Raw genomic sequence first — 14020 nt, 5'->3', positions numbered from 1 at the left:
GAAGGTCCAGGACGACAGGCTACAACTTGCGGAACAGGTGAGAGCACTTCAGGAAAGAGAGCAGCAATTAAGGGCGGCGGCGGTAGACCTCCAAAACAAGCTAGATGCAGAGAAAAACAAGGCGGGAGGGGCACCCCAAGTCCAAGTGCTGCCAGGAAGGAGAGCCGGGACCCTAGTAAGCAAGTTCAATGGAGACCCGAGGGAATATCATGGCTTTGAGACTGAGATTGTGTATGCTCTTGAGCTGCACCATGATGAGTTCCCTGATGATGAGCACAGGGTAGCGTTTATTGTGGAGCACCTTACCGGGGCAGCCAGGGAGTGGCTAAGACCGTTAATCGCAACAAAGAATCCTTGCATGAAGAATGTCAAACTATTTCTAGAAGGTCTGAAAACGATGTATTCGTCCGATAGTCATATGGACCAGACTAAGGAGGAACTTCATAATTTACGCCAAGGAAATATGACAGTTCGCGCATATTGGGCGAAATTCACCATGCTGGTGCACAGACTGGGGTGGGAACTAGAGTCAGCCCCAATGCAAGCGGCGTTCTACTTGGGTTTGCATGAGGAGGTGAAGGATGAGCTCTCGAGAGGTCCAAAGCCCAGTACTATGGATCAGCTGAGCAAAGCGGCTCTGGCGGTGGGGGTGAGACAGGAATCCCGGTGGAGCGACAAGCAAGCAACGCGCGCAAAGCGGGCTTGGTTCCCACGGTCGCAGGAGAAGCCACTCCCCCAACAACCCTTTCAAGCCACGCCTGGGGCCAGCCAGGACCAGGAACCCATGCAAATTGATAGTGCGCGCGCGCGGGCTTTTCAAACCCCAGCGGCGACAAGACGCAGGGGGGGAAGAGGCGGGAATTGCTTTCTCTGCAACTCCCCCCAGCATCTCGTCAGAGACTGCCCACATCGCAGGGAGTGGCAAGGAAAGGCGGGAACGGTTATGCCCTCCCCCACTAATGCAGCACCACAGCAGGGAAACGGGAAAGCCTGGCTGCAGGAGACAAGGGGCAGCAGCCAGGCACAGTCAGCAGACAACAGCCCCAGCCCGCCCACCCGCACAGAGAGGAGCAGAGCCAGCCCACCCCTCCCAGAGCAGGAGTGGTTCTAGAAGTGACCCTAACGCTCCCAAATGGCTATCCCCTGACGGTCCTCGCCCTAATTGACAGTGGGGCGTCAGCGAACTTCTTCTCGAGGAACTTTGCAGAACAGCACCAGATCCAGCTTCTGCAGCTGGATTTTCCTCTGCACGTGGCAACCATTGACGGCAGAGAGTTGCTGGGAGGGGCCATCACTCATCAAACCCCCCCCCCATGAGAATGACGGTGGGAAGGCACTCAGAGACACTGGCATTCAACGTCACCACCATCTCAGACCCCCCCATCGTCTTGGGCATGAGCTGGCTGGCGCGCCACGACCCCTCCATCAGTTGGCACCAGAGAAGCATCACGTTTGGGTCGGACTTTTGTCTGGAACATTGCATGGAGCACCAACCAGGGGAGGGGCCTCCAATAGCCACGGTGGCCACCATGCACGTCAAAGGGGGTGAGGCGATACCCAAGCCGTACTGGGACCTGCAGGAGGTCTTCAGCGAAGCGGAGTCCGACCACCTACCCCCACACAGGCCTTTTGACTGCCAGATCAACCTGGTGCCAGGGGCAACTATACCCCCAGCCAAGCTGTACGCCATGTCAGACCAGGAACTGGAGGATCTGCGCGCTTTCATCGACAAGAACCTCAAGCGGGGGTTCATCAGAGAAAGCAAGGCAGCAGGGGGCAGCCCGGTCTTCTGGCTTGACAAGAAAGACACGCAACAGCGCCGTCTGGTGGTGGATTTTAGGCGGCTGAATTCAGTGACAGAGCCAGTGGCTTTCCCCATGCCCAGAGTGGATGATCTCCTGACAGCGGCACGCAGGGGCAAGATCTTCACCAAGCTCGACCTGAGGGGGGCGTACAACTTGATCAGGATCAGGGAAGGCGATGAATGGAAAACCACGATGTTCACGCCTCTGGGCTCTTTTGAATATCTGGTGATGCCCTTCGGGTTGCAAGGGGGCTCAGCATGCTTCCAGGCCTTCATGCACCACGTCCTGGGGTCCCTCCTCTTCAAGAACTGCTTGGTCTTCCTAGATGACATCCTTATTTACTCCAATGACCCAGTGCAGCATGTGAAAGACGTCAGGGAGGTGTTGCAGCGCCTGAAGGAGAACCACCTGTATGTGAAGCTGGAGAAGTGCAAGTTTCACACCAAAGAGGTGGACTTCCTGGGCTACAAGCTGTCAGACAAGGGGTTAGCGATGGACAAGGACAAGGTGCAGGCCATCCTGGACTGGCACAGCCCCAGGACGCGCAAAGATGCCCAACGACTACTAGGCTTCGCCAACTTCTACAGGAAGTTCATCAAGAACTTCTCTCGCGTTACGGCTCCCATCACTGACTGCCTGAGAGGCAAGCAGAAGTTCAGGTGGACACCAGAGGCGCAAGCAGCGTTCGAAAGCCTCAAGAGGGTGTTCGCCTCAGACCAGAACCTGTTCCACGTGGTTCAGGACGCGCCCCTTCGCGTGGAGACAGATGCTTCTGATAGAGCTCTGGGCGCCATTTTGTTGCAACTGGACGCCAACAGGGAGTGGAGACCTTGTGCCTTCTTCTCCAGGAAGCTGACCCAGCCAGAGCGCAACTACACGGTGTTTGATAGGGAACTTCTTGCGATCCACGCTGCGTTCCAGCATTGGAGACACTTCCTGGTGGGCGCCAAGCACCCCATCCAGGTGTGCACAGACCACAAGAACCTGGAGTTCTGGAGAACGGCCAGGGTGCTCAACCAGCGACAGATACGGTGGGCAGAGTTCTTCTCGAACTTCAACTTCTCCATCCACTACATCCCGGGGGAGCAGAATGTCAGGGCGGATGCCCTCTCCCGCAAACCGGAGTACATGGAGGAGGAGGCGCCACCGGCACCCAGGCACATTTTCCCCCCGTCAGCATGGTCCTGCGGAGCAGCAGTGGTGAGTGAGGCAGAACTCACAGCACTGACAGCAGCGGATGAATTTGCCACCCGCATCTTCAGAGAACTGAGAGGGGGGAGGGAGCAGGCGAAAGACTTTGCAGAACGCAGTGGGCTGCTTTTCTACAAGGGTGCACTGTACCTGCCCACCACCCAGCTTAGACGTAAGGTCCTCAAGCAGATGCACGACAACCCAACGGCGGGTCATTTTGGGAGGGACAAGACCGCTCACCTGGTCATGAGACACTTCTGGTGGCCAGGGGTGCGGGAAGATGTTCGAGACTATGTACGGGGCTGTGACACCTGCCAGCGGGCAAAAGTGGTCAGAGCACCGCCAGCAGGATTGCTGGAGCCCTTAGCCACACCACACAGGCCGTGGGAAGTGGTGTCCATGGACTTCATCACAGACCTGCCTTCTTCCAGAGGCAAGACCGCAGTGTTGGTGGTGGTGGACCTTATGTCCAAAATGTGCCATTTTATACCGTGTGCCAGGGCGGTCTCCGCAGAAGAAACGGCCAAACTGTTTGTTGACCACGTCTTCAGACTGCATGGATTGCCTTTAAGAGTTATTTTGGATCGTGGCCGCCAATTTGTTTCCAGGTTCTGGCGGCGACTCATGAACCTCCTGCAGGTGGAGGTCAGCTTGTCGACGGCTAGACACCCGCAGACTAATGGACAGGCGGAGAGGGTCAACGCCATCCTGCAGCAGTACCTCAGATGCTACGTCAGCCAGAGGCAAACAGACTGGGTGGATCGCCTGCCACTGGCAGAATTTGCCTACAATAATGCAGTGCACGTCTCCACAGGGGTGTCGCCCTTTAAGGCCAATTATGGGCGCGACCTCAGATCTTTCCCAGAGAGGGAGGGGGAGGAGGAGGAGGAGGGCCCGCAGGCTGAGGATTGGGCAGAGGAACTGGAGACGGTGCACCAGCAGCTCAGAGAACACTTGGAGAGAGCCAAGGAAGCGTACAAGAAGGGGGCAGATCGCCACAGGCGACAAGGGGAGGTCATTAGGGTGGGGGACAAAGTTTGGTTGTCCTCGGAGGGCCTTCCCATCAGAGGGAGGTGCAAAAAGCTGGCGCCCAGAAGGTTGGGCCCCTTCACGGTCACGCAACAGGTCAACCCGGTGGCCTTCAGACTGGCACTGCCAGAGGACATGAGGGTGCACCCAGTGTTTCATAGATCGCTGCTGTCGCCGTACAGGGAAAGCAGCAGGCTCCGAGGCAGCGAACAAACCCCCGAGGGAGGGGGGGAGAGGGAAGGCAGGGAGCAACTCAATGAGGCCACGGCCATCCTGGATTCAAGGAGGGGGGTGGGGGGCCTGGAGTACCTCATGGCATGGGAGGATGCTCCACCGTCCCAGAATGAATGGGTCCCAGCCACTCAGATACAGGAGGAATTCCTGGTAGAAGAATTTCACGCCCTCTTTCCCCACAGACCCAAGCCCTGGCACATGGAAAGGGAGGGGGAGGGGGAGGAAGCACGGGAGAGCAGTTCACCATGGCGCTGGGAAGCGGAGTTTGAGGAACCAGAGGATGAGGTATGGGCGTCACCGAGATCCACCCAGTCAGAGGAAGGAGCAGATTGGCAGAACATTTTTACCCCCACCAGCTCTGACGCCACGGACTTTTTGGGATTCCCGTCCTCCCAGGCGGAAGGGGGGGGCTCGCAGGACTGGGGGGAGGTGTTCACACCAACGGGCTCGGAAAGCACTGAGTTCTTAGGCTTCCAGTCGTCACCGACACCTGGGGGGGACCTGGGGAGGGGTGAAGGAGAGCTTGGGAGGGGGGTGGATGTGAGGGACAGGGGATATCGCGAAGTCCCTCCCCTCCTGAGTTCAAGCCCATCCCCGAGCACAGGGGAAAGCAGAGAGAGTTCCGATTCCAGGGGGGAAGCAGGAAGTCGTGTCCGAGGCTCAGGCAAGGTAGAGGAGCCAGGGTCCCAGGTGGGACAGGAAGGGGCGAATAAGGGGGGGAGACCCATCCCCCCAACTCCGGAATTACGCAGAAAGAGGAGGGGAAAGAGGATGGGTCTGCCAAAGCTTTTGTGTTGGAGAAAGACGCGCCAAAAGCCATTCGGAGGTTCTGAAACCGAATGACCACATCGTTCCTTGTAAATAGCAATGACTTCAGCACTGTAAATACGCAGCACCAATAAAAGAATAAAATGCAGAGCTGCGTAGCGTCGTCACTCTGAAGTAGCCTGATCCGGCCTCTGTGACAATATGTTTGTCCGTCAGTTGGTTTTCGGTATAGGGTGGTGCCTATACAACCATCCTGTTTTTTATTGTTGTTTAGTCGTTTAGTTGTATAGTCGTGTCTGACTCCTCGTGACCCCATGGACTAGAGTGCGCCAGGCACTCCTGTCTTCCACTGCCTCCCGCAGTTTGGTCAAACTCATGTTCGTAGCTTCGAGAACACTGTCCAGCCATCTCATCCTCTGTCGTCCTCTTCTCCTAGTGCCCTCCATCTTTCCCAACATCAGGGTCTTTTCCAGGGAGTCTTCTCTTCTCATGAGGTGGCCAAAGTCTTGGAGCCTCAGCTTCAGGATCTGTCCTTCCTGTGAGCACTCGGGGCTGATTTCCTTCAGAATGGATAGGTTTGATCTTCTTATTAATATTAATAATACAAATATTAATATGTCTGTATCAGGAATAGTCCTTGGCAGATACTAGACGTCCATCAGAAAGCCAATGGAGTTAAAATATTTAAGTATCAGGACACAGTATTGGTGGCTGAACTAGCATCCTATAAACATGTCAGAGAGGAAAGGCAGAACATGGATAGGTTTCAAAGAGGAATGGTTTATATTATGAAATTGTATGCAGCAAAACAGTTTGTTCCACAGTCAAAATAGGAGTCTTAAAAGCTTGTGGTGAGGTTCTGGATGAGTTTCAATGAATTATATTTTTCGGAGTGGCTGTCCTGTGAGGTTTACTACAGTTTCTCTCGTTCTTGTATGTGACGATGCAGTGATTGAGCATTGCCCAGCGTTCTTTTATATAAGGAAGAGGATGAAACACTCAATATTTAAAGAGCTCCCCCTATCTTCCTGAAGAAGGCTAATTTAAGCCCAGTTCTCATTTTTTGACAGAATTACAAGCCTGGTAGATGAATGGAACGCTGTGGATGTAGCCTATCTTGATTTCAGCAAGGCCTTTGACAAGTGTGGTGGAGTCTCCTTCTTTGGAGGTCTTTAAGCAGAGGCTTGACAGGCATAGGTCAAGAATGCTTTGATGGCGTTTCCTGCTTGGCAGGGGGTTGGACTGGATGGCCCTTGTGGTCTCTTCCAACTCTAGGATTCTAGGATTCTATGCCTCGTTCCCTGTTACATCAGTGCTGGATCTCAGTGTCCAGGCTGAACGATGGGGGTGGAGATGCTCCTTCAGATATACAGGGCCAAAGGCATTGAATGCTTTAAAGGCCAACAACAGCCCTTTTAAAACGACATGTGCATCATCGGAGAATGGTTTAAAATATTGGCTGACACCACCAGCTCCCCCCCCCCATCAATGTAATGTTATTTTGCTGGGTCTGGAACAGCTCTCCATTGAGTGGTATCAGTTGATCATTTTTTTCTTTGTTAATATTGGCTTTCTTTGTTTCCTTAGTTGAATGGATTGTGGGCGGAAAGTGGGGTTGGTGTTAAACGTCCAGTGCTCCGTCTAATGAGCATGTCGTCACCTCTCCATTTGCAATGCCAAGTCTGCCTCCCCCCCCTTTTCTTGGTCAAGCTTGCAATGCTTTGATTTATTTGTTCAAGGAAACATGACTAACTGCTGACTCTAAATGCGGAAAGAACTGAATGGGGATGGCCTTTGCTGTGTCCCGCTAATGAAACGTTTGCTGACATAAGCACATCTTTAGCTGAGAGGAAGGGGAAAGTTTTCAGGACAAAGAAGGATTGATTTCAGCAAGGCCTTTGACAAGGTGCCCCATGATATTCTTGCAAAGAAGCTGGTAAAATGCAGGCTAGACAATGCTACCATTCAGTGGATTTGTAACTGGCTGACCGACCGAACCCAAAGGGTGCTCATCAATGGCTCCTCCTCATCCTGGAGAGTAGTGACTAGTGGGATGCCACAGGGTTGTGTCTTGGGCCCAGTCTTCGTCAACATCTTTATCAATGACTTGGATGGTGGGCTTGAGGGCATCCTGAGCAAGTTTGCAGATGACACCAAATGGGGAGGGGTGGCTAATACCCCAGAGGACAGGATCACACTTCCAAATGACCTGAACAGATTAGACCAGTCATCCCCAAACTTCGGCCCTCCAGATGTTTTGGACTACAATTCCCATCTTCCCCAACCACTGGTCCTCTTAGCTAAGGATCATGGGAGTTGTAGGCCAAAACATCTGGAGGGTCGCAGTTTGGGGGTGAGTGGATTAGACAACTGGGCCAAAGCAAACAAGATGAATTTTAACAAAGTACTACACTAGTATGATTCTATATCTTAAAGGTTCCTCTCCTGCACCTTATCATATACACATTGTCAATGTAAAGCTTCTGGGCGACCCTGCTACCAGCCTCAAGCAGCCTTGAGTGGGGGCTTGAATTCCTGTCTTGCCTACGGTAGTTTCTGCGTCAAACTGGTCGTGCCTCATCCTTTTGATAAGCCATCGGCCTTGATAGCTAGCAGGGCATCCTGTCTAAAGTTTACATTGCACTACAATGAACCGGGCTTATTTCAGCAGGCAACAGGCTAGCTTTCTCCTCCCAATGCCTGGTGTGTGAAGATTTGGCTTGGGGACCTTGTTGTTATAACAGCATTTCTCTCTGATGCTCTCTAGGGCTTTCCAGGCGACATTGGCCCACCAGGACAAAACGGCCCCGAAGGCATGAAGGTGAGTGGTGCTGAAAGAAACAGACGTCACCTTTTTCTCGGCAAGTGCCAGCAAAGATGAAAGAAGCAAAGAAAGAATGGCCGGGGAAGGAGAGGAGGAGAGAAAATCCCGGAGATCCCTGCAGATAGTCGTAGCCAAAGCTCTGGTTTTCAGGGCTTGTTTGTCTTGAGATGGCTCCAAGAGAGCTGGAACAGAATTGATGTTGGACGCCGTCCTGTGGCAACACACACTGGAAGTCAGCTTTTCACTCTGTGTTTCCAGGATCCCTCTCTCAGCCTTCCCCACTCTCTCCCCTTGTCTGTTGCAGGGAAAACCAGGAGCGCGTGGGTTACCTGGCCCCAGGGGACTACCTGGCCAAGAGGTAAGAAAGGAGCAGGAGATGCTGACTGATGGCTTTGGCCATGCTGCGTAGTCCAAAACTACTGGAGGGCACTGGCTTGGCCATGGGTTCAGACACCTTTCCTGCTTTCAGCAAACTTCCTTTCTTTTGTAGAGTTATACAGCTTGATGCAGGGTCTTCTAAATCATCTAGTCCAGCCCCCTTCCAATTCTGCCTGATGCAATAAATCTGACAGCTGGCTGTCCCTAGCCAGCTTCTGCTTGAAGAGAGAGTAGAGAGAGAGACTGTCACCACTCTGGCAACTGCGTCCATTGCCAAACTGCCCTCACGAACAATAAATGTCTCCTTGTGTTCAATATTCAGTCCAACCCATCCTGTAACCCATTAGGATCCTCCTCATCCTGGAGAGTAGTGACTAGTGGGAAGAGCCACAGGGTTCTGTCTTGGGCCCAGTCCGAGCAAAGTTAGCTGCTCTGCACGTATATCTGATTGTGAGGAGTCCTTCCAGAGAGGGGTTGCTGTCCAAGCCAGCCAGAATCGGTGTCGACAGAACTATAGAACTATGGTGTAAGAGTTTTAATTTTAAGAATTGGTGCCCAATCTTGCTTTCCTCCTCCTCCCTCCTCCTCCCTTTCCCCTCTAAAATGCGGGCTAGACAATGCTACCATTCAGTGGATTTGTTCCAAAGAACATTTGCAAACCAGAACACTCACTTCCGGATCTGCACCAAGGCGTTTGGGGTCCAAGGTACGACAGTAGTTATAAACAATTAATTCTTTGCAATGATGCAAAGCCGATACTTGACTGGCATCCGAAGCATTACCACATAGATACAGGTTTAGCACCTCAACAAGAAGTCAAATATTTGCTAGCTCAGAAAGCATAAAACTATACTGTTGATTAACTATACTGTTGATGGCTCTCCCTCATCCTGGAGAGTCTTATTCAACATCTTCATCAATGACTTGGATGATGGGCTTGAGGGCATCCTGAGCAAGTTTGCAGATGACACCAAATGGGGAGGGGTGGCTAATACCCCAGAGGGCAGGATCACACTTCCAAATGACCTTAACAGCGTTCAGGATGGCATCTCTCCCTGCTCCCTTCCTGTGCCCTTCCTTCATCTGAAAAGAACTGCACTAGAGAGAGTGGATGTAGCCTATCTTGATTTCAGCAAGGCCTTTGCCAAGATGCCCCATGATGTTCTTGTAAAGAAGCTGGTAAAATGCGGGCTGGACAATGCTCCCATTCAGTGGATTTGGAACTGGCTGGCTGACCGAACCCAAAGGGTGCTCATCAATGGCTCCTCCTCATCCTGGAGAGTAGTGACTAGTGGGGTGCCACAGGGTTCTGTCTTGGGCCCAGTCTTCTTCAACATCTTCATCAATGACTTGGATGATGGGCTTGAGGGCATCCTGCGCAAGTTTGCAGATGACACCAAATTGGGTTTGTTTCCTGCTTTGCAGGGGGTTGGACTGAATGGCCCTTGTGGTCTCTTCCAACTCTATGATTCTATGATTCTAAGTCCATCATGCTCATTACTTTCAATAGGTCAACTCTTGAGTAGGACTAGCAGTGCATACAACCCAGAGAGAAGATGCTTTTTCCTTCTAGAACAGTTCCTTGACTTTGTTCTCTTGCAACTTACTAATGAATCCAATAAAACCCATTTTATGAATTAACTGCAACCTGTTTTGACCTGTCTCCTATTTTCGTTTTGTGATCCAGGGGGATGAAGGACCAGGGGGAACACCTGGCATCCCAGGGGCACAGGTAAGAGAAGTGAAGAGGGTTGTCGTTGTTGTGGGTGGGTGAGATAAGATCAAAAGCGGGAAACATTTTCGATTTTTTTTTATGACCCACCCTACTGTTACAGATAAAGCAATCATGTTTTTTTCTGATTCATGTGCCTCTCGCTTCCGCTCCTGACAGTGTTTTCTGCCCTTGTATGTGTGTGTGTCGTTTTCCAGGGTCCCCTTGGCAGGAAAGGATTTCCAGGCAAACCAGGCGCTGATGGCTTCAAGGTAAAGAGGCTTTTTTTTTGAGACACAAGAAGGGAGGCGTTGGGGTAAACCAGGGTGTTCAAATCCAGGGAACCCTCCTGGTTAAGTTACAGGTAGGTAGCCGTGTTGGTCTGACAAGGTTGAAACAAAATAAAAAATTTCCTTCCAGCATCACCTTAAAGACCAACTTAGTTTTTTATTTTGGTATGAGCTTTCGTGTGCATGCACACTTCTTCAGATACACTGAAAGAGAAGTCCCTAGACGCTTATATGTAGAGAAAGGGTGGGGAGGGGTATCACTCAGAAGGGTGGTGGAAATGGGTGATTGACTGACTGATAGCTGTTGACGACTACAAACGACTGCAAATGGTCTCGCATGAAAAAGCAAGGGGTGAGATAGCTGAAGATCGCTTGATCATGTATAATGATCATGTATAACGCCAAAGGATAAATGGACATAAATCTGACATCAGGAATCACAAGACAGAGAAACCAGTAGGACAACACTTCAATCTCACAGGACATTCTATATAAGTTCTCAAAGTAGCTGTTTTATTACAGACAAATTTCAGAAACAGACTGGAAAGAGAAGTTGCTGAATTGCAACTCATTACCAAGCTTGAGACCTGGTCTGAATAAGGACACTGGATTCTTATCTCACATGATCAAGCGATCTCCAGCCATCTCACCCCTTGCTTTTCATGTCTATTTTGGTGCAAAGTCCTTAGTCTCTTGTTTTGGGAATTTAGAGCGATTGTTCATTGTTGTTTTCATGGTAGCATCACGTCTCCAATAACTATCCTAGATGCTCTAGTCATCTCCTACTAGTAACCTCCTACCATTTTTCATGTCAATTATCAACATGTTTGATCTTAAATAAATAAAGATTGCAGAAAATAATAGTATGCAACTATTATTGCTCTACATAAAACCTAAAATTTAGGTTTATTAGTTCACAATTTAACATCCTGAGAATTAAATGAGTCAAATACCTATGTTTTTATCACTCGTAGTGAGGCAAAATTTCAATCTGGAGGGTCTAAATATTAACCAATTTGTCCCAAATTTGAAATTTGACTATGTTTATACCATACGCCTGAGATAAGATCAAGGGAGGAAACATTTCCGTAAAAAAAAATTTATGACCCACCCTACTCCCATTCCCACCCCACCCCCCACTGCAAACTCCTGTGTAAATGCCGTGCTAATTGGATGCTTTCCTGCCAGGCAACCATGCCCCTTGCACTATTTTCAGCATCATTGCAGCTTGGTTAAATCTCTGCTACTCTATAAATTTTGGGGGTAGGTGCTAATAATAATAATAATAATAATAATAATAATAATAATAATAATAATATTTTATTTATACCCCGCCCTCCCCAGTCAAAACGAGGCTCAGGGCGGCTGACACCAATAAAATTACAATAAGACGTAAAAGAAAAGAAAACAATGAATTAAAATACAGATTAAAAGAGAATATTAAAATTTAAAATGCAGCCTCAGTTTAAGTAGTCCTTAATCCAAACCATGAGGGAGGAAAACACTGAATCCAACCCAAATGCCAGGTGGAACAGCTCTGTCTTGCAGGCCCTGCGGAAAGATGACAAATCCCGCAGGGCCCTGGTCTCCTGGGAAAGAGTGTTCCACCAAGTTGGGGCCAAAACCGAAAAGGCCCTGGCCCTGGATGAGGCCTTATGGCTCGGGATCTCCAGAATATTGTTGTTTGCGGACCTTAAGGTCCTCCGCGGGGCATACCAGGAGAGGTGGTCCCGTAGGACCAGGTGCACAGCCTGGGAGTCATTCTGGACTCAAGCTGTCCATGGAGGCGCAGGTCCAGAGTGGTGCATGCTCTAGTTATCTCCCGCTTGGACTACTGCAATGCGCTCTATGTGGGGCTACCTTTGAAGGTGACCCGGAAACTACAACTAATCCAGAATGCGGCAGCTAGACTGGACTGGGAGCGGCCGCCGAGACCACATAACACCGGTCGTAAGAGACCTACATTGGCTCCCAGTACGTTTCCGAGCACAATTCAAAGTGTTGGTGCTGACCTTGAAAGCCCTAAATGGCCTCGGTTCAGTATACCTGAAGGAATGTCTCCACTCCCACCATTCAGCCCGGACACTGAGATCCAGCACCGAGAGCCTTCTGGTGGTTCCCTCATTGAGAGAAGTGAGGTTACAGGGAAACAGACAGAGGGCCTTCTCGGCGGTGGCACCCGCCCTGTGGAACGCCCTCCCAGCAGATGTCAAGGCAATAAACAACTATTTTACATTTAGAAGACAACTGAAGGCAGCCCTGTTTAGGGAAGTTTTTAATCTTTGATATTGTAATGTATTTTAATCTTTGTTGGAAGCCGCCCAGAGTGGTGGGGAAAACCCAGCCAGATGGGCGGGATATAAATAAATAAATAAATAAATAAATAAATAAATAAATAAATAATAAATATTAGAAGACAACTGAAGGCGGCCCTGTGTAGGGAAGTTTTTAATGTTTGATGCTGTACTGTTTTTAATATCCGGTTGGAAGCCGCCCAGAGTGGCTGGGGAAACCCAGCCAGATATGTGGGGTATAAATAATAACAATTTATTATTATTATTATTATTATTATTATTATTATTATTGTTATTATTATTATTAAATTTGGAAGGCACTTGGGAAGCAGAGAGTCTAGTGAATAAGGATTCTTCTTTGAACTTTACATTCATGAACAAACCTGTCTGTCCCAGTCATAAGTCTGCAAAACACTTTGCAAAATTGTAAGTGTCATATGAACGGCAAGTAGTAATCCTATTCTGCTGCTTCTCTCTTGTCTTGATTCAGGGTGAATCAGGGAATCCAGGGCGACCGGGAAAAGTTGGTGATCAGGTAAATGTCTTGCGGAGCATTTTGCTCATTTCTCCTTGACCCCGTGGAATGGTAGTGATTTGTTTGTTCACAGGAGCTTTGATGGCTGTCCAGGTAAGCCACCGTTCTGGATCTGAAAATGTTGTCTTATTAGAGCAGCAATTCCCTGAAGTGAATAAAATGCAGTTATAAAAATGTACATGGTGCTTGAACAGGAAATGGTTATATGTCGATTGAAATACTCCAAAACTCACAATGCGATGTGACCATGTGTGGAGCATGTATGCCTAAAGATACCTTGCTGTTTTTTAGTCATTTAATTGTGTCTGACTCTTCGTGAACCCCTGGACCAGAGCACGCCAGGCACCCCTGTCTTCCACTGCCTCCTGCAGTTTGGTCAAACTCATGTTCGTAGCTTCGAGAACACTGTCCAACCATCTCGTCCTCTGTCGTCCATTTCTCCTTGTGTCCTCCATCTTTCCCAACATCAGGGTCTTTTCCAAGGAGTCCTCTTCTCATGAGGTGGTCAAAGTATTGGAGCCTCAGCTTCAGGATCTGTCCTTCCAAAATGAAAGGTGCAAATACAGGATGGGTGACACCTGGCTTGAGAGCAGTCCATTTGAAAAGGATCTAGGAGTCTTGGTAGACCACAAACTTGACATGAGTCAGCAGTGTGATGCAACAGCTCAAAAAGCCAATGCAATTCTGGGCTGCATCAAGAGGAGCATCTAGATCAAGGGAAGTAATAGTATTACTGTATTCTGCTCTGGTCAGACCTCACCTGGAGTACTGTGTCCAGTTCTGGGCACCACAGTTCAAGAAGGATACTGACAAGCTGGAACGTGTCCAGAAGAGGGCAACCAAAATAGTCAAAGGCCTGGAAACGATGCCTTATGAGGAACGGCTTAGGGAGCTGGGTATGTTTAGCCTGGAGAAGAGAAGGTTAAGGGGTGATATGATAGCCATGTTCAAATATATCAAA

At 49.7% G+C, this 14020-nt stretch overlaps 1 protein-coding gene across 2 annotated transcripts in view; it reads left to right on the top strand.

Annotated features, from left to right (window-relative positions):
- Positions 1-14020, top strand: part of LOC118084239 (uncharacterized) — a 281031-nt gene that overhangs the window by 143274 nt on the left and 123737 nt on the right. For both annotated transcript variants that reach the window (XM_060270659.2, XM_060270658.2), the window contains exons 20-24: positions 7795-7848; positions 8156-8209; positions 9917-9961; positions 10159-10212; positions 13015-13059. In XM_060270659.2, the coding sequence (XP_060126642.2) occupies positions 7795-7848; positions 8156-8209; positions 9917-9961; positions 10159-10212; positions 13015-13059 (252 nt within the window). The remainder of the gene's footprint in view (positions 1-7794; positions 7849-8155; positions 8210-9916; positions 9962-10158; positions 10213-13014; positions 13060-14020) is intronic.

The sequence above is a fragment of the Zootoca vivipara genome, chromosome Z2, assembly GCF_965207765.1.
Source record: "Zootoca vivipara chromosome Z2, rZooViv2.hap1.1, whole genome shotgun sequence".
NCBI lineage: Eukaryota > Metazoa > Chordata > Lepidosauria > Squamata > Lacertidae > Zootoca > Zootoca vivipara.
Note: the sequence above shows the minus strand (reverse complement) of the source record. Positions and strands in the feature narration are given on the sequence as shown.